The sequence below is a fragment of the Fusarium musae genome, chromosome 11 (assembly GCF_019915245.1).
Source record: "Fusarium musae strain F31 chromosome 11, whole genome shotgun sequence".
Lineage (NCBI taxonomy): Eukaryota > Fungi > Ascomycota > Sordariomycetes > Hypocreales > Nectriaceae > Fusarium > Fusarium musae.
Genome location: NC_058397.1, coordinates 213,979 through 233,769, shown reverse-complemented (window position 1 = coordinate 233,769; position 19,791 = coordinate 213,979). Strand labels below are relative to the sequence as shown.

Genomic DNA, 19,791 nt, shown 5'->3' with positions numbered 1-19,791 from the left:
TCGCCTATACTCTCTTTTCTTGATACGGAGGAACAAGAAGCTATTATACAGTCACTACTTGAAATAGCTTGCAAGGGAAATACTACGCCAAACCGCGCGATCGCGTACATTGACTTCGGCGAAGTTTTATTTCCAGACGTTTCACCAAGCATGGGCTTCCGTGCTCTGCTTTCTGCGGTCCATCATCATAACGATAGCCTCTTTGCTCTACTTCTTCCTAGTAGTCAACATCTACACCAGGTTGATGAGGATGGTAGGAGTATTATATGGCATATGATTAACTCAAGCTTCTCGCACATGATTCCCTTATCAAAAGTCTTCGAGCAGGGTCTCAAACTTGATGATGTCGACGGCTTTGGAGAATCATATTTGCATTGCGCAGTGCGCAACAAATCCGTTGACGACACGATCACTCTGATCAATATGGGAGCAGATGTCGATAGGAAAGGTCTTGACGGCACAACAGCAATGCACCTCGCTGTGCGAAATACTGATACGGCCATGGTTCAATGCCTGTTGGACCACGGTGCCTCTATCAATGCGGCTGATAATCAGCAACGATCACCCATTCACAGTCTGTTATTGCAGGCTCCGCAACGTGATTTAGCATCTGTCATTGCGGTCGCTAAGCTATTACTGTCTCGTGGGGCCTCAACAACGACAATCGATAGCGATGGTTCCACGCCGGTTCATGCTCTTGCACTATGGGATGTCAGTATGGTCTGCTCACCAGGATTTGCTTCACTCATACGCCGAATGAGCTTATCAGTTCGTGACAAACTTGGGACGACAATATTACATTCTGCTGCGCGTCTCTTCAAGGATAAGCTAGTCGCGATACTTATTCAGTCAGGGGCAAAGGTTGATGATCAGGACAACCAGGGTGCCACTCCTCTACACGCTCTTATATCTCAGATTCGTCTCTTGTCCACGCCCAATAGCCATATCATTCCCACCACCAAAGCATTGCTCCAAGCCGGACCAAAGATGGATCTGCTGGACAAGTATAATCGCACAGCGGTTGGCTTTATGGTTCTAGTTTGCCATAAGGAAATTACCATTCATGCCGACATTCAGTTTGCAGAGCGCCTTTCTGTATTGAAATGCATTCTGCATCATTGCTGCATAGCCTCACCTAAGTATCCCCCATTGGTTCATCCAATCTCACATGCTTGGGAAGTAGCAGTGCTCAACATGCGTTGGTCTATTGTCCGAGAAATCCACTTTCTTGGCAAACGGAATCTCGGCCTTCTTGGCAAGTTGGATCTCCGCCTTCTAGAGTGGCCTACAGGAATGCAGTATCTATTATACTCTATAGAACACGTTGATCTTTCCGTATTGCGCTTTTTTCTCGGCAGAGGATTTGAGCATTGGTCACCACGTCTTCTGACTAGAGATGCCACACAGCGTTGGGACCCCAGCTTGGAAATTTCCAATACTAACAGGAATTGGTCACCTGAAAAACATATCTTATGGGAGGCTCAAATACCAAGAAACCAAGTTCATACCAGGCGTGGCGATGAGGACATCCCACGAGAGATCCTGGAATTTCTTGTTAAGAATAAAGATTTGTACAAGATGGGGTCACTAGACGGCGGATCAACTATGTACAAACCTGTCTCGTGGGTCCTCGTCGATCAGTTGGCCACTGCGTGTCAATCGAGGAGACGTAACCAGCTCAGTCCCAGGCTACAAGTGTCATCTGTAACAGGTTGTATTAACGGTGTTTTGGAAGTGCAGTCACAGCCTTCAGCTACAGAGAGCGATTAACATAATAGTATGCTTATTGAAGTTCGAGTCCCTGTGGCAGCCTCCGTTTAAACCTCGATTATCCATGCCGATGCCATGTTTCGACTTTACAGCCACTGCTTATTCCCATAATGCGAAACGAAGGAACCTCCATTACCAGCCTCGATGCTGGCCTTGTTTATGACAGAAAGGACCGCAGTGGCAGACTCCTCGGGAGAAATGGCACCCTCCCAGTGAGGTGCGTAGCCTTTGAAAGCAGCTACCATATCCCGAACTCCGTGAAGTTGTTCTTCGGTGTCTACTGCGTATCAGCATATGATTGTAATTAGGATGGCAGATGCTTTGCCCCTATCCCTAGAACGGGGAGTTTTTGCATAGCATATCGTGTAGGTAGGTAGATGATTCGAGGGACTTACAATTGGACGTATCTTGGGTGGCAACAAGACCGGGAGAGATGGCCATGAACAAGATACCCTCCTTCCTGAATTGAGCATCGAACTTGGCAACGGCGATATTAAGTGCGCCCTTGCTGATGGTGTAGGGGGCCCCGTCGGCGATGGAGAAGTTGGTGATGAAATCTGGGTCAGCCATGCCCGACGAGATGGAGATGACCTTCTTGGCTTGGCCCTTGCGAATTAGTGGGAGGGCTAAGTTGAACAGGTGGATGTTTCCGAGGGTGTTGATCTTGAAGGACTCGAGCATGTCTTCTTCGAGTCTCTCAGGTTCCTCGCCCCTGAGCTGTCAGCAACTGACATGTACATAGCACGGGAGCGAACTTACAGAACACCAATGGGGTTGTGTGCTGACCATTCGGATTGAAGGGCAGCGTTGGCAATGATGTAGTCAAGGCTACCGCCTGTGATCTGGGACACTTCTTTGACCAAGTTCTACTCTTGTGGTCAGCTTGAAGTTTGGCGAACAGGCAAATTATTTACAGACCTTTACATCTTCGAGCTTTTGGATCTCGCCTTGGATGGTATGAATGTTGGATCGTCCAGGTAATTCACGCTGAATCTTTTCTTCAGTTGCCTTCTTGTTGCGGACAAATCCAATGACGGTGTTGTTCGGGTCAGCCGACAATTGACGAACGAATTCGAACTATGGGTTGTTAGTGCTGTAGTTGTGTAGGTGAGTCTGGGGGACTTACACCGAGGCCTCGGGATGTTCCGGTGATGAGATAAGAAGGCATCGCGATGTTGGTTCGATGTTTAGGTTGGTCGAAGTAAGTATTGCTTGATGGTGGATGTTGTGTCTGATAGAGGACTGGAGATCTGTGATGAGCTCCAAACCCCTATATATAATCTTCTCAAGACACAGTTTTCATCATGAAAGTATTAGTGCTTTGTAATTCGGATTGACCCTGCCCGCGATACGCCTCTTGGTCAGCGAGCCAGTGGAGGCTTGTAGTGGGGTGGGGCCCTCGCAAAAAGTTGCCCTGCACTAAAGACCTACCTTGAGCCGCATACGCCAAAGTCGCGTTTATCGTGGGCTTCACATCTATAATCAGTAGAAAGGTTACCGAAATTTCATTATAAATCCTGATGTCTATGCAGCTCCATCCTGAATCTGCAACCCTTTACAAGCTTGGGAAGATTTCTAATCCAAGTCTGCTTGCAACCTTGCCAACAGCGTCACTCCAGACCTTAGCTGCTGTTGGCACCGTGTAAGTAATAAATTCAGATGTTAACTCACTGCATTCCGTGTTTCAACTGCTGTCTGAGGGTATGACTTAGATATTTTGAACTTATTAACTTGCATTTATATAAAGGCTGGTACCGACTTATGAGTCGAGCTCAGAATAACACCCAACTTCCTCACATAATTCATGTCTTCCGCGTACAAGTCCTTTTGCACCCAGACCGTTTGTATAACACCTTTAACAGTTGCAATATTTCGATACTGCAAGTTCTTAGTCGTCCTCTCCATAACATCCAGAATAATCATCCTTTGCCTATCACTTTCTGCCTCGCAGCCAAAAATGAGCAAAGGGAATGGCCATTGACAGGCAGGTAGTTGTTCAAGCAACCCAAACGCCTGTCCAACCCATGTTGTGAACTTTTGATCCAGTGGAAGTATTCCAGCAGATGCTCTTCTCAGATAGATCAGGGTGGATAGACGGTACAGCTCGACGACTAGATCAAATTCTGGATGTTTTGTATCAGCAGAAGAGTTGCTGTCGGGTACTTTCTTCTCGAGGTTGCGCAGCTTCCAATCCAGGATTTCAAGATGGCTTCTATGAGCCTTCGTTTCATAACGCGGGTCGGACGGCACTGTCACAGTGTTGAATGCTTCTGACAAGAGATATAGTATCTCATGAGGTGCGCCAGTGAGAGATTCTGGCTTCATGTTCTGTTAGCAAGTTCCTTATGGGTAAATCATTGGTATGACATACTTGACCGTTGCCGCATACCACCGGGTGAAATGAGTCAGCAGCGTCGTCAGCATCGAGAGTGACATGTGGCTGCCAGTGGCGCAGACTGAACCTAGATAAAGTATTATAGTAGTGTACCCATCCCACAAGAGCAGCTGTATCGTGGTCGAGGTTATCCACATCTAGCCCAGCTGTCTTGACGATCTTGGCAGCGCCACAAGCGTACCATAGCCAATGGCTGGACTTCATTGAGTTTTGCTGTATCTAAAGCGAAAGTCAGTGCGTCCCTTCCTCGAGGATTCGGCCCGTACCTCTAGCGTGCTTAGTATCATGCCAGCTGCTATGTGGCAGGCTGAATCGGTCACACTGATGCGGCCTTGTGTTGACTCTGCTAGTTTTCGCAGAGCGGCTATCTTATACTGAGCGGTTATTTGCGGTGAGTTGGCGCGATGGAAGGATGCGAGTGCCAGAGCAGATTTTAGAACTGCTGTTGATGAAGGTGAAAAGTCCGAAAGGGCTATCTGGATTAACAGTTCCCGGACCCTTGGAGCATCATGGCCAAAAGACGTGATGGAGTGTGAGGCTGTCTGTATAACTGGCTGGAGTGAGCGGGAGCTATGGCAAGTGGTCACGGATCAGCCAGGCAGTTAGCTTACAGTACTGGAAGGAGCTCTGATCGGCTGAACTCAGTCGAGTTATGGGTCCCATTCCAGGTCCTTTGATCAATGATAGTGGCCCTGATGCCTCAAGGGGGCTAGCATCAGGGGAACCAAAGGATACTTCAGGCAACCCCAGCATGTGTACTCCATAAGTCTTATCCGGCGCAGATACTACATCATGCAGCCTAATATCTGTAACGGTAGTATTCACCAATCGATGCTCCGACAGTCTACCCTTAAGACGCGGTCTTGGACCAACTATAGCCCGCCGGGTATCATTCCGACGGGGCCAAGACAACTGCATACCATAACCCTTGCAGTGACGCCCTGATTTGGTGCATCGATTGCATTTCGGATAGGCCTGGTCACAGCGCACTTTGCGTGCTACCACTCATATCAGCAGCCTGAAGGCCATGTGCAGGGGTTAGACTGGACAAACCTCGACAGGTCCCGCAACCTAGAGACGGCATTTCGATGGTGCAGAGATATGACACAATGCTGCTCGCAAAAACTTTCCACTCGGAATCCTTCTTATATGCTTCAGTGGCATGAGAGAAATAATATGACAATCTCCGCCAGGGAATGATGCGTTCTCCCGATTACCAACATCATGTAAGCAGCCACAGCCAGGATAGGGTCGGTAATATGCCGGCTATATTTCACATTAATTGAGAGCAACTTTTTGCGAGATGATTATCAATGTGGAGAGATTGAGGCTAAGCTGTTATCGTACTAGTGCGCTTCTATGTGTAGAGCATAGACTCCACAGATACCATGGATAGCCTAGGGTAAGTACAGTACTGTATTTGGCGAATATTCAGTGGTTAATGGCAGTCATACTGATACTAATCTGTGGCTATATATAGTTAAATAGTCTTTTAAGTCAAGCTTAAAGCCTGACTGTATTTGAGTGGTTGATTCTTACTGATAGCGTGAAGCAGCAAGTCATAAAATAAACCGTACTCAAATTGCGATCAATGTGAGTGAGTTCTCTGCTGAAGCGTGGTTAAAGGTACTTATCATAACACAAACTCTCGACAATGATCAAAACTGAATCCAAATGACATATATATCAATCTGAAATAACACCTCTATAAACTGTTTATTTAGCTGCATGCTTTTCTTACGGGTTCAGTACATACTCAAGATTTACCTCAAGATAAGTCTGATAAGATAAGCGATAAGATGAGCCTGGGTCTTATCATCGGTGTCTTGGTGGAGTGATCGACTTCAAGACACCGGTCGGCTTAACCAATAAATCTTGCTGGAGGACACTAACAATATTGTAATTGGTACACCACCCTAGTCCAGTGTGTCAAGAGAAAGGCGGAACGATTATCAATGAAGAACCGTCTGCATCAAAAAGAGTGCATCTGCACAACAAAGCAATATTCTTCTCATCCATTCTTCTGTACCCTTCATCTCGATGCTTTCACGGTGGCTGATTACTGATGCGGCGATATTTCTTTACCTTCCCAGGCAGCATCGGCAATGACTCGACTGCGACCGGCACGATAAGATAACACATGACAGGACGCGGCACGATGTAATAAGTCGCCCGAGTACTTCTCCGCGGTCGTGTTGTGAATGCATCTGCCTTGACCACTGACAAATCCAATCCCCACGATCGCGATCCCCTCAATCTCAAAAATCATGGCAGGCGTACATAATGACGTCGCAAGGAATAATCACAAAATCGCTCCGCTGAAGCAAACACGGTGAAATTGCATAACTCTTAGCGGTCCTTGTTCACTAATCACCTGGAGATGCCGCTTAGCTGAGCGTCGCAGGGCTTAGCGCGATGCACAATCGCCGCAATGCCCGCAACTTTCGCCGCAAATCGAAGATGGCGCGGATGGCTTTATAAGTTAATATTGACTTGTCAGCAAGCAAGATACGAAAATTCGCTTTGAGATTATGAGATATTTCGAGAGATATTTTGGCTATGGCGGATCAGAATATCCACCAAATGCAACGACGGTAAGTGATGCTTGGAAGGGATGAGACATGAGAGCTAACAGGGGTATAGACCTCATGGAGTCGCTTGTACGCCATGTCGGCGGTCAAAGATGAAATGCGTTACTTCGGATCCGGCAGCTGTTGTGTGTGATCGGTGCCAGAGACTGAGGAGACAGTGTGTATTTGAGTCGCATCGTAGGGGCCTTTGGAGAAGAGATATGTCAGGGAGAAGGTAGTCGAAACCATGTGTCGGAGTGATGAAGTTGACAATTGCCATAGAGAAGATCGAACACATCCTATAGACGAGGTCATGGACAATGGCTTGGCTTCTGGCTCCTCAGGATCACAGCCTTTCCCAGATACCCAAGCCTTTCAAGCACCTGATCTCCCAAGCCGGAGGAATTCGTATCAGAATCGAGCTCCTGAGTCAGTCTCCGCGTCTTCCAGATCTGGTCAGTCGCCATTTACGCCAGCATCTTTTGTTGCAAACTACCAGGATACACGAGGGTTGTCACTGGGTGCAGCTCTCGACTCCGACCGATCGGTTGAAGGAGAGACCAGAGACTCTCTAGATACGCTCCTTCAGCACAATCTATCCGAACCAGTGAATTCACAAAGAAAACACGACCCTATTGATATGGGATTCATCAGTCGACCATCTGCACAGAATCTATATGAAGGGTGCGTGTGCCTTGATTTACAAATATTCGGCTACTGATTTGTGCAGATTCTTCAAGCACTTTAACTGTCTCGTTGGGCTCCTCGATCCCAGTCTCTACACGTTCTCCTATACAAGATCTAGGTCAAGTCTCCTATTCACCATGATTCTCACAATATCATCGCGGATCTTTCAGCCAGAATCTCATAAGCCTGTACGAGATCATGCTGAGTTTCTCCTTGGCCAAGCTTTACTCGCATGTGACTCAGCAGTCGAGAATATCTGGGCCATCATATGTATGTATCATTGGAAAGACGCGGATGATACTAGAGGCCACACGCTGATCGGGTTTGCACTCCGGATGGCGGCTTCTGCGGAATGGAACATGACACGTCGAGGTGTCGCTTACAACGCGCATGGCCTCCAGGTAGCGGGAGAGCTTCAAGTGCGGCAGAGAAGAGACAAAGATCGGGTGTGGATGATACTGGGAAATATTGAACGGATGTGAGACCCTCTGAGCCAGGATGGAGACAGAGTATTAAGCTTACAGTCATCAGATCAAGTTGCTTTGCCGATCGGCCTCTATCACCAACAGTCATCCTCAACCATGCAGCCTCTAGGCAGTGGATGGCCTTGACAGAATGGACATATCCACTCGGAGATGGAAAGGCAGTTGCTGGCCATGAGTTGACAAGCATTGCCAGCCAGGCTCATGAGAGCACGACGAGAACCAGTATCGACTCTCGTCTTTCTCCGTCAACACTTAATTTTGAGCCATTCCGAAAAGACATAGATGACTTTAACAACAGGATTGCTGCCTGGGGAGACTATTGGCATGCTGCCTTCGATACGTGTGAGACAGTAATTACAGAGAATGGAGATTCATACCTAACATTATCTAGTTCCCAACCCAGAGCCTTTCCAAACACCTCTGGTCTGTCTCTTGAGAGATTACATCCGTCTGTACTCCAACTCGGTATTTCTACATCGAATGATCGCCTCGGGAAGCAGATCTACGTCACATGATCTCACCACTCATACCGCTCGAGTCTGTTTCTGCAGTGCATTGAGTGTACTGCGACAGGCCATCGAAATGGGAGAGTTGGAAATCATCTACTACCTCTGGGATACAGCGCACCTAATGATCGCCTTCTCAGCCATGATGATTCCAAAACTACTAAGGCAAGATATCGACGAGTCATCAGTCTCAAAGAACGCAGCTATCAATACAGTGACTCAAGTTACGTCTGCATACGTCAGTGCCGCCAAGTCAATAGGCGCCTCTGATCCAGAGAACAACACTATCTTGGCTCAAGGTCGTCTCTTCTCCGGAATTCTCGCGCGACTGAAAGCCGAACTGGTGCAAGCGAATACCGACATGATGTCTCCGGCCATGCCTGACAATCTCTCCATCTCGGGCCTCTCCTGGATTGAAGACCAGCTGAATAGGTCCACGTTCTTCTCTGACGGAAGGATGGAACCGCCGTTGTCGGAGTACGGTGACATGGATACCCAGACCGTGGGGCCGAACGAAGATATGAGCTCGTTCATCCCACAAGTGTACGAGGAGTTTGATCTTATGTTGGATGATGATTTTGTGAACGCGAGGTATTTTGAGGTTGGGTTGCTGTCGTGGAATGAGCCGGGCATATTTATACAGCCTCGTTAGCTTCGCAAGAACTGTCTGTTCCTGTAAACTAATAGTTTGTAGCAACCTGTATATCTGTCCTGGCACTGAATATCCAGTCGTCACCTATGCTCCGACATCTACATCTTACAAGGGGTAGCAAAAGTGTGGATCCTGGCAATTGATTGTATCAAGCCACTGAGGTCAACACTTTTGCGGTAAGGAGTTGCACTATCAGGCTTGCAGCCTGCTTCGCTACTTCTCACATCAAAAGCTTAGAGGCAATAATTAAACCTGAATATTGATTATGCAATAGGCTGGTGAAAACTTTATATAAGCTTAAGAGCTTGTTGACTTTAAGAGTCAGTTACCAAAATCTAAAAATTGACCTTACTCCCGAGACCGGGGGCCATCCACTGTAATCCCAACAGATAGGACCGAATACTATAATTCTGTAGATCTTCCTTAATATTCTGTGCCTCCACTGAGGTAGGGACTGTGGCAGAATCTCCATAAAAAGTGTCAAGGGAATTGGCACGGCTCTTCGATGACATTCGCTGTTCACAGTGACGTCAAGTTGATATAACCCTCATTTATCGCCAAGGGTCTTCGCCGAGATACATCCTGGTGACGACATAGCATATTAGATAGGCAGAAAAATCACTATCCTGATCGTTTGAGCTTCACCTCAGAACTTTCCTCGTTTATATCGCGACGTGATAAGTAAACCCTCCTTTTAGCCTTCAACAAGCTTTCCATATCACGACGAGCGCAAGATTTGCCACAACGGTTCATCATGTCAGAAAGACAAATAGCAAAGGTAAATTGAATATTTTCTGGGGCATACAGTTGTTACTAATATTATTGAGTAGATTGGTATGGTGGGAATGGGGAGCATGGGCTCCATGATGTCCCTCCTCTTCGCCGAGAAAGGTTGCAAAGTGTACTACTTCGACATTAGTACGTGACATACCTCAGCGTACCTTACAGTCACTGACCATATTTAGGCGAATACAACATGAAAGCAGCTGAGAAAATGGTCAAGGACGTCAACGAAGAGACTCGAGTCTTTCGCCAACATAGCTACAAACAACTCTGCGAAGAAATCTACTCCGAGAACCACCCACGGATCATCATCTTTAGTATCCCCCACGGAAATCCCGGCGATAAATGTGTCAAGGCTCTGCGACCGCACATGACCAAGGGAGATATCATTCTCGATTGTTCAAATGAGTTTTACGGCAACACGGAACGACGACAGGCGGACCTTGCAAAAGATGGCATTTTTTATGTCGGGTGCGGCGTCTCAGGCGGGTATCAGAGTGCACGAGCTGGTCCGTCAATGTCACCAGGCGGCGACCCCCAAGCCCTCGAAATCATCATGCCGCTTCTCAGAAGAGTCGCAGCGAAAGATCGTGATGGTAAACCATGTACTAGCCCCATTGGCCCAGGTGGTTCAGGACATTATGTCAAGATGATCCATAATGGAATCGAACAAGGCATGATGTCGGTTATTTCCGAAGTATGGTACATCCTCACCAAGGGTCTTGAACTTAGCTACGAAGAAGCAGCTGGTGTTTTTGAGAGATGGAATCAGACATCGGAACTTTACAATACGTTTCTGATCTATATCGCTGTTGATATTAACAGGACGAAAGATGAGAAAGGACGATATGTCCTGGGCAGGGTTCAGGATAAGGTTGTGCAGGATGTTGATAACACTGAAGGAACAGGGACGTGGGCTTGTGAAGAGGCGGTAAGGCTTCACGTCCCTGCTGCGAATATCGTCAGTGCGCATTTGTTTAGATGTACTTCGGCTGAACTGAGCCAGCGCGCTGCTGATGCTGAGGCCTCTGGACGTTGGCAGTCTTCAGCAATGAAAGTCGCTTTGAGGGACGATCTCATCGAAGATCTGCGTAAGGCGACGTACTTTTGTCTATTGCTGTGCTTCACGCAAGGCCTACAGATCATTCGCGAAATGGATCAGCAGCGCGAATGGCACATCAACTACCAAGACCTACTACATGTTTGGAGCGCCGGGTCAATCATTCAAGCTGGAGGTATCATGGACCTTCTTCACAAAGTCTACAACGAATCGCCCAACCAGAAGAACAATCTCTTATCTAACAGCCAACTCGAAAAACAACTAACCACCCTGCTTCCTTCAATGAAGCGATGTGTTCTCACAGCATTGGAGGCTGATATGGTAATCCCAGCAATGAGCCAGAGTCTAGAGTACTACAAGTATTCAACCTCTGTGGATTTGCCGACTCAATTGACGGAAGCGGAGCTGGATTACTTTGGCAATCACAAGTTTGATCTGAAGGAGGAACAACGGGGTGAACCAAGCAAGGGAAAACACCATTTTGAATGGAAGCCAGCGAAGGGAGAGTCTGACAAGTCTCGGCTTTGAAAGTGTGAGAGTAGCTTTAGCAAGCAAGAAATTCTTCTGGTGTAGCATCAGGGTGCCATGATGAACTAGTCTAAAGGCTGAATAAGATCTACTAAATTTACCCATGTATCACTTCGATACGAGGTCGCAAATAGTCATGTCCCCTTCAATAATCCCCCGAACACTCTCCGTAACAAAATAAGCACTTACATTAATCTCGCGAGATCATCATCTCGGCTCGGAGATATCATCGCGTCTTCGCGCCTTCCAAAACAACCCTGATAAGACTTTCTGCTTACGTTCGGGCCGCGATCGGCATTCCCGTGCCGATGAGGTTATTCACAGATTATTCCCGGCAATCATCCCTACGCCAACTTATCCACCAAACGGCTACCCATATCAGGAACAGCGAGTAAAAGTCGCCACATAAACATGACGTAACGACAACGGTCATTTTCCTGCACCGTCCCCACCTGATTGAATCAATTTTTGCCTTGAGAAATTGACTTTGGCTGATGGGCTCGGTGTTAGAGGACTAGTCGCCGAATCTGGCACCGATCATTTCTGATAAAAAAGTATACGACATTCCACTTCATGATCCTCTCTTTTTTTGATCAAGTTTGGTTCAATCATCTATGAATTGACCATGGAGAAAGTCGAAACTTCACATTCAGATCATAACGATCGTCGACAATCCCATACTTCTCACAGTGATGAAGATTCATCCATATCATCATCTTCACACCACAACCAGCAAAATGACGACATTTCACGAACGTACTCCCTCGGCGACACAGAATGGCAGAGCATTCGCGCCCCAAACACAGGAGTAAGCATGACGCGAACTGTGTCGCGAAGAGAATCTGTCCTATCGAGGATTCGATCACGGCCTGTCCCTGTGTTTACGCATCCCCTCGCGCACGTCAAAACTACAGAGGATCAGCTCGTTGATTTCGACGGGCCAGATGATCCATACAGACCGATGAATTGGCCCAACAAGAAGAAGATTCTAACGACTATGCTGTACGGGTTGGTCACCATGTCAGCGACCTGGGCGTCTTCGTCGTATTCTTCTGGTACGGCGCAGGTAGCAGCGCATTTCCACGTCGGCACGCAAACCGCTACTCTCGGCACGACGCTGTTCCTTGTTGGTTTTGGAATTGGGCCTTTGCTTTGGGCGCCGCTGAGCGAAGTCTACGGACGACGACAGGCGGTGCTTATTCCAATGTTCATAGCGATATGCTTCAGTTTCGGAAGTGCAGTCGCAAAGGATTTTCAGACGCTGATGATCACGCGATTCTTTTGTGCGTTCTTTGCTTCAGCGCCTGTTACGAATACAGGTGGTGTTCTAGGCGATTTGTTCCTACCGTCGGAGAGGGGAATTGCAATGGCGGGGTATGCCATGGCTGTCGTTGGAGGTCCTGTTCTCGGTAAGTCTGACATTTTATAGTTTGTGAGGAATTGTCTTGGCTGACGGTTTTGTCTTAGGTCCCATCGTTTCAGCTGCTGTTGTGCAGGATCCGAGTCTTGGCTGGCGGTGGACTGAGTACCTTACTGGTATTGTACAGATCATATTTCTAACGCTGGCTGTTATTTTTGTTGATGAGAGTTACCCACCGAAACTTCTTATCTACAAGGCTAGGAGACTGCGTCACGAAACAGGCAATTGGGCGCTTCATGCGAAGTTCGAGGAATGGGATGTTAGCATCAACGAACTCGCGCGGAAGTTTCTGGTGAGACCTGTCCAGCTCCTCATGACGCCTATTTGCTTCCTCGTTGCGTTGTACGCCAGTTTCTGCTATGGTATTCTCTACATGCAGCTTGGCGCTATTCCCATTATCTTCCGAGAGATCAGAGGCTGGGGTATTTTGGTATCGTCACTGCCTTTCACCTGCATTCTTCTCGGAGCCATTCTTGGATGCGGAGCGAATGTGTATAACCAGCTCCTCTACAACAAAGCCTATCACGCAGCTGGAAACCGCGCTGTTCCAGAAAAGCGTCTTCCTCCTATGATGGTCGGCTCTGTGATTTTCAGCGGTGGTCAATTCCTTATTGGATGGACTGCTCAGAAGGATATTCACTGGGTTGTTCCGTGCATTGGGCTTGTTTTGTTGGGAACGGGCTTCTTTACCATCTTCCAAGCTGCGCTGAACTATCTGGTCGATACGTTTACCATGTACGCTGCTTCAGCTGTTGCGGCCAACACGTTTCTCCGATCTTGTTTCGCAGCTGCTTTTCCGTTGGTAGTTGGACCGTTGTATCACAACATTGGTGTTGGTCCTGGGTCTAGTATTACCGGTGGATTTGCAGCGTTGTTGATTCCTGTTCCGTTTGTGTTTTATATATATGGTAAGAGAATCAGGGCGAGGTCGAAGTGGTCAAAAGCTTCTGTGTATGACTAAAAGAAGCTGTTAATGGAGGGTCTGAGAAAAATGGATAAAATAAATATAGATAGGCTAAAGATTGTTATAATGCCAATAAACTCGTTAAGGAAATTTGACTATAATAAAACTCATTTCTGTTTCTGGAGCTAAGATCCTGCCGTTCTAAGCTAGGCTGATGACAACTTGGTGAGGGGAGGGTCAGTCCAAGCTGAGGCGGGTTGAAGTGACTGAGCAGGCGCAATCTTGTGGTAGCATGCTGCGGTCAGGGTCCCGCAAGCAGGAGTATCTGGGACCACATCCCCAGATACACAGGTAAGTGGTTGGAAAAGCAGAAAAGTTACGGAGGAAATTCAAGCGTTCTCCTAGCTATATTGATTTAGAAAAATAAGCCCATTGTAAAACAAAGTACCTGCCTACACAGCAAAGTCTAAAAACCACTAGTGCTGATTTAAACGGATTCATGCAGCTATGACGTGAATGAGTACGTACTTTGTAATTTGTCGCAAAATATCCCAAATTACAAAGTACGGTGAAGAAGTTTTTCTTTACCTTTACTCTTGCCTCATGATAAGTACCCTGTTTGGTGTCAACATCCTTTTTTTAATTATTGTGTTCTGTATTTGTTGCCCTTCAAGATTGGACCTTCATCCTATTTTCTCATTGCTCTCTGAAGGATTCCGTTTTAGTCCTTTCAACGGTTGATTATAATACACCTACTTTGTTACTATCTCTCTGGTCCTCTAGCACTACATTCTGAGGATATTCCAGCCCATCTTCATGCTCACATATCGACCTATTGCATTTCCACGTAAAACCATCGCCGAAACCATTCCGTCTCCTCCCTCATGGATCCTTCACCTATCGAAAAGTTACTGTCGTCATGGGAAACCCCAACGCTTGGGGCCACTGTTTTCGATCCACAGACTCCTGTTGACGGGCCTTGCTTGTTTACTTGGCCCTTGCAGAAGATTAAACGCCACTTTGAGTCACAAAACCCCGACTACAAGATTGCGTGTCCCTGTCTACCTCCAAGTCGCCTGTCTGAATTTGCCCTCGATACCAATCGTCTAAGCGGAAACGGAGAGCAATTAAAACGGCTCGTTGCTCAGGACCCATATTTTCTGGGCCGTTCGATCCTCAGTCAAAAGTCGGTAATATTGCCAGATATTCGTTGCAGATTCACTACCTATATTGAGGTTGAACAAGGCAGAGTACTTGTATTGTATTCACTCAATTCTGATGGGGACGGAATAACCAATCCAGTTTCACAGCCCTTGAGTGGCCGAAAGTTCAACATCTTCCTTTCAGCAGGTGGGCTATTAACATTACCTCGTGGTTCAACATTTTGGCTCTACTTCCAGGAGGACACCCTGCTCACAACAGGCTGTATCGTTCCTCCTTTGCAGGGCCCACGGGCGATTCCTCGCGGCTTGTGCGATGTTTGCCAAGATATTCCGTTCGGCAAGCTCAACTGTGAAGAAGGACCTGGGCATGCTCACCAAGAGAGCATTCAGCATTTAATCGCCTCAAGTGAGAAATGTGAATTATGCGAGCTTATTCTCGATGCCATTATCAAAATCGAAAAGGAGCACAAAAGGTTCAACTACCCTATCAAACCTGAGTTGATTGAAAATTCGAGTCAATTAAAGGATGCGCAGGAAATGGCACTAGTAGCGAATGACGATTCTGGTGAAGGTTCATTCTTCACAAGACAACAACTTTTCAAGGGCAAAGACTTCCTCATTGGCACGGTAGCATGGAGAAGCCCGTTAGCTCACAAATTTGTTGAGACAAAACGGTCTCCTGAGAACGATCTTCATAATAGTTGCGTTCCATGCACATCCAGCCAGTATGATTCAAGGCCTTGGATATATGGCAACTACTGGACCTTGAACGACGTAGAGAATTGTCAACCTCAATTGATCGGCTTGGGAGTTCGGTTGAGCAAAGGGCCTGAGCTAGAAGTGATGAATGGCACTCAGGAAATAGCTCGCTATCTTTTTCGCGGAAGTCAAATACGAATTCTTGCTCCAGCAGGTATGTGGCACTTATCTCAGTATCCTACGTATATCAACTAATTTGGCATATCATACAGATACTCCTCATCGCAGGACTATTCCAGGGAGGTTACTGCACCAGAGGTACGATAAGGAGGTGCCTGCCATGAAATTCATTCAAGAATTCCTTGTCAGTTGCTCCTTAATGCACAATAATAGTTGTGTATTCCCTGAGACAGACCTTCCCACAAGGGTTCTCGATCTGAGCGAGATCAGACTACACAAGCACGTCAAACTACTATCAACTGGGAACTTACGAGGTCGATATATTGCTCTAAGCCACTGCTGGGGCTCATCGCAGCCACTTCGAACCACTTTGCGAACTTTCCTGCAACATCAGCAAGGTATCCTCGTAGAGCATTTACCATTGACATTTCAACATGCCACTCGTATCTGTCATGAACTTGGTATACAATACCTTTGGATTGACTCACTCTGCATAATCCAAGATGACCCAAGTGACTGGGAAATCGAAGCAGAGAGGATGAATGAAGTGTATGCAAATTCATGGCTGACAGTCGCGGCATCTTCCTCGGCAGGATCCAATTCTGGTTGCTACACCTGCAAACAGCCTCCAGCGGCGTATGTTTCATATGAAAGCCAATCAACTGGAATGAATGAGGTGCGCTTACCGACTGTACAACTTCCATTTCCAGTCGAGGGCTCATCAAAGGACTACGTTTACGCTTCCAAAGAGTGGATGCCACCTTCTTTCCAAAAACACCCATCACTCTATCAGATCGGAAGTTTTGGGGCCTATATTGACCCTGTTGGAGATGAGCCTCTGAATCAACGGGGTTGGACACTTCAAGAACGCTTTCTGTCGCCTCGCATCGTACACTTCACACCTCGTCAAGTCTTCGTTCAATGTGGCCGTGACGTATTGTCGGAGGATGGAGCTCGATTTGAGAATGTCATGTCTAAATGGGGCGTCCTCGGACGGCATGAAAGCGATCCTGCAGTCAATGCGAAAGTTGCGCCAACGCAGAACAGATATGAATTCTCCCGACGTTCTGGGGGATGGAACTTTCTAGTCGAATCATATAGCAGGCGCCAATTGTCTTTCGAGACAGACAAGTTGCCAGCGATTGCTGGTATGGCTCGTTGGCTCCAGCAACAGACGGGTGAAACTTATCTTGCGGGGCTCTGGAAAGAACATATCTGCCAAGATCTTCTTTGGAGAAACTATCCATTTGAAGAAATGGGCCCTGTGTGGGCGAATCGGTCGGGGAGACATGTGTATGGACCTGGAAAACCACTCCCGCCGTTCAAGAGAGCAAAAGTATACCGTGCTCCATCGTGGTCTTGGGCGTCACTTGATGGATCCATCAAGTTTGAGGCATTATCGATCTCAGTTTGCAGCCAGTTTTGCGATTCATTCCTTGAGTATCATAGCGGGAGCCACTTCGGCAAAATACTGTCAGGTTGGTTAAGAATCAAGGTAGGCTTATTCGCAGAAATAAAGCTTGACAATATATCGTCACTAACTGCTCATAAGGCGCCTCTTGTGGAGGTTCGACGGTCTACCTCGCTATCTAAATCTTTTCCAGAGACTGCTGTTGACATCGTGCTGAATGGTCGGGTCTACCAAGGTCATGCTTACTTTGATTTTGAGCCCAAACTTCCCTGTTTAGCAGCAATGATTTGCAAGTCGAATTGCTTACTTCTAGAGGAGCTGCCATCTGAAGTCAACAGCTTTAGGAGGATTGGTCTTGCCCAGCTTGATAGACTTGCAGGACTTGGAGTTAGTATGTATGAAGATGATATGGTTCTGTCTGCTGATTTGGAAAACCTATCGGATTTCACAATCTTTTAGAAGATACAGTTTTAGATATACTCTCTATCAAGACAACTACAACAACATGTTAAGGGTATTAACTAGTTATAATAGAGAGTTTATTTCCACTTATCCGTCTATATTATGCTTATTTATTCCTGACCTGCTTGTTCCATAACTCCTTGTACCTTCCGTCTATTGATATCAAGTCCGCGTGTGTACCAGACTCAACAACCTGTCCATTGTGAATAACCAGGATCTTGTCCGCGTTGACAATAGTAGATAGTCGATGCGCGATGACAAATGTCGACCTTGCACGTTTTAGCTCGTCCAGGGCACCCTGGATGTTTGACTCTGTATTCGTGTCAACTGCACTAGTTGCCTCATCAAGAATCAGGATTGGGGGATTCTTGAGGAATACTCGCGCGATAGCCAGTCTTTGAATCTCTCCTCCTGACAGCTTGACACCCTGCTCGCCAACTTCTGTGTTGTAGCCATCGACGAAGCTGAGAATTTTATCGTGGATGGCTGCAGAACGACAAGCGGCGTAGATCTCCTCGTCTGTTGCTGAAGGTCGTGCGTAGCGCATGTTCTCGAGGATTGATGCGTTGAAGAGAAGTGGGTCTTGAGGTACTACACCAAGAGCGTTTCTCAAGGAGCTGAGAGTAATATCCCGGATATCATAACCGTCGATAGTGATAGATCCCTCATCGATATCGTAGAACCGAAGTAACAGTTTCATAATGGAGGACTTGCCAGCTCCCGTCTCACCTACTAACGCAACAGTCTGTCCAGGCTCAACCGACAGAGAAAGGTCTTGGACTGTTGGTTTCCGAGGATCATAAGAGAAGCAAACATCATGGAACGCAACACGTCCCTCGACCTTCTCTAGCTCCTTAGCACCCTCCTTGTCAGTTATAGTGGGCTTCGTCTGCAGCAGATAGAGTAGACGTTCAGCATCGACCAAGTCTGACATGAGCTGTCTGTAACTATGAGACAGGAACTTCAATGGCCAGACTAAGTACTCCCAGTATTGAATGAAGAAGACAAAGTCACCAGGGGTTGAATAACCGTGCCAAACGTCGTAGATGACAAGACTCGCTAGTGTACAGAAAGTGCAGGGGATGAGAGCATTGAGCAATAACTGGATGTAAGCATCTCTCTTCTCAAAGTTCAAGCCAGCGGATAGCTGCTTGTTCACCGCCGATCCGAAGCGATACTTCTCGTAGTTGAACATGTTGAAGTAAGTGACGGTCTGCCAGCCCTGAACAGCTTGATGCATAACACGGACTTCTTCTCTCTTGGACTTTGTCGACTCTCGCCGGTTGTCGAGGTTCCATCCTGTGGCTTTGACTTCGAACGTGATGAAGAAGACTGAGCCGATTGCCATGGCGAGGGCGACATAGCTGTTGAACTTCCAGTAGAGAAATACAAAAGCAATAGCCAGATCGATGGCAGTTGGGAGAATTTCGATGACAAGCATGTCAAGCACATTGGTTAATGCTTCACCCTGTTCAATGGCCTTCATAACCTCTGCCGAGTCACGCTCAGAGTGAAACTCCATAGGCAGCGACAGAACATGGTTAAACGCTGCGTTCGTGAGAGATCGGTATGAGAACTGCTTGATCGGGATTTTTGCCAGTGACTCAATCAGTCCAACCACGACATCGTGAGAAGCGAGGCTCATGACAAGCCAGATGAACAGAGCGTGGAAGGGGTTCTCCTTGGCGAGGAGCTGATCCGCCACGATACCTAGTTGACGAGGAACCAAAATGTTGAAAACTCGAGTAGCCAGGATACAAAAGAGCGAAATCAAAATGCAAAGTTGGACTTTGCGGTCTTTCTTTGGGATCAAGAAGGGGAGGAAGATCGAGAAATCGGAGAGGTAGCCTAACCAACCGCCTTTCTCCTTGAGTTTCTTTGCGCGTTGGCGTTTGATTTCGATGACATCTTCCTCTGATTCGCTACCAGAGATGTACTCATCGTCATCGACCTCTGTGTCTGACGCTGTCTCGGTGCCGTAGCTTGGGCATGCTCTGCCATTTGCATGGCCGTTTGATTGGAGAAAGGGCTGTGACTCTTCTGCTTCTGAATCTGGTGTGTAGAATCTACCGCTGTTGGAGAGATGGTAGATCATGAGGAAAACAAGAGGTAGAAG

At 47.1% G+C, this 19,791-nt stretch overlaps 6 protein-coding genes across 6 annotated transcripts; 3 read left to right on the top strand and 3 right to left on the bottom strand.

The window, feature by feature from the left end:
- Positions 1-150: 150 nt before the first annotated feature.
- On the top strand, positions 151-1,770 carry J7337_013127 (uncharacterized protein; the record flags this gene model as incomplete). The annotated part of the gene is made up of 1 exon (XM_044830623.1): positions 151-1,770. The coding sequence occupies one exon, from the start codon at positions 151-153 to the stop codon at positions 1,768-1,770; it is 1,620 nt and encodes a 539-aa protein (XP_044673898.1).
- Positions 1,771-1,856: 86 nt separating this feature from the next.
- J7337_013126 (uncharacterized protein) lies at positions 1,857-2,938 on the bottom strand (the record flags this gene model as incomplete). The annotated part of the gene is made up of 5 exons (XM_044830622.1): positions 1,857-2,050; positions 2,166-2,482; positions 2,530-2,636; positions 2,689-2,847; positions 2,897-2,938. The coding sequence occupies 5 exons, from the start codon at positions 2,936-2,938 to the stop codon at positions 1,857-1,859; spliced, it is 819 nt and encodes a 272-aa protein (XP_044673897.1).
- A 569-nt stretch (positions 2,939-3,507) lies between these two features.
- J7337_013125 (uncharacterized protein) lies at positions 3,508-4,369 on the bottom strand (the record flags this gene model as incomplete). The annotated part of the gene is made up of 2 exons (XM_044830621.1): positions 3,508-4,098; positions 4,142-4,369. The coding sequence occupies 2 exons, from the start codon at positions 4,367-4,369 to the stop codon at positions 3,508-3,510; spliced, it is 819 nt and encodes a 272-aa protein (XP_044673896.1).
- Positions 4,370-6,982: 2,613 nt separating this feature from the next.
- On the top strand, positions 6,983-11,436 carry J7337_013124 (uncharacterized protein; the record flags this gene model as incomplete). The annotated part of the gene is made up of 5 exons (XM_044830620.1): positions 6,983-7,419; positions 7,466-7,692; positions 8,299-9,014; positions 9,896-9,983; positions 10,031-11,436. The coding sequence occupies 5 exons, from the start codon at positions 6,983-6,985 to the stop codon at positions 11,434-11,436; spliced, it is 2,874 nt and encodes a 957-aa protein (XP_044673895.1).
- Positions 11,437-12,250: 814 nt separating this feature from the next.
- Positions 12,251-13,817, top strand: J7337_013123 (uncharacterized protein; the record flags this gene model as incomplete). Its single annotated transcript, XM_044830619.1, has 2 exons — positions 12,251-12,845; positions 12,904-13,817. 2 exons carry the CDS (start codon positions 12,251-12,253, stop codon positions 13,815-13,817), a joined length of 1,509 nt encoding a protein of 502 aa, XP_044673894.1.
- A 3,964-nt stretch (positions 13,818-17,781) lies between these two features.
- J7337_013122 (uncharacterized protein) lies at positions 17,782-19,770 on the bottom strand (the record flags this gene model as incomplete). Its single annotated transcript, XM_044830618.1, has 1 exon — positions 17,782-19,770. The coding sequence occupies one exon, from the start codon at positions 19,768-19,770 to the stop codon at positions 17,782-17,784; it is 1,989 nt and encodes a 662-aa protein (XP_044673893.1).
- Between the last annotated feature and the right edge of the window lie 21 nt (positions 19,771-19,791).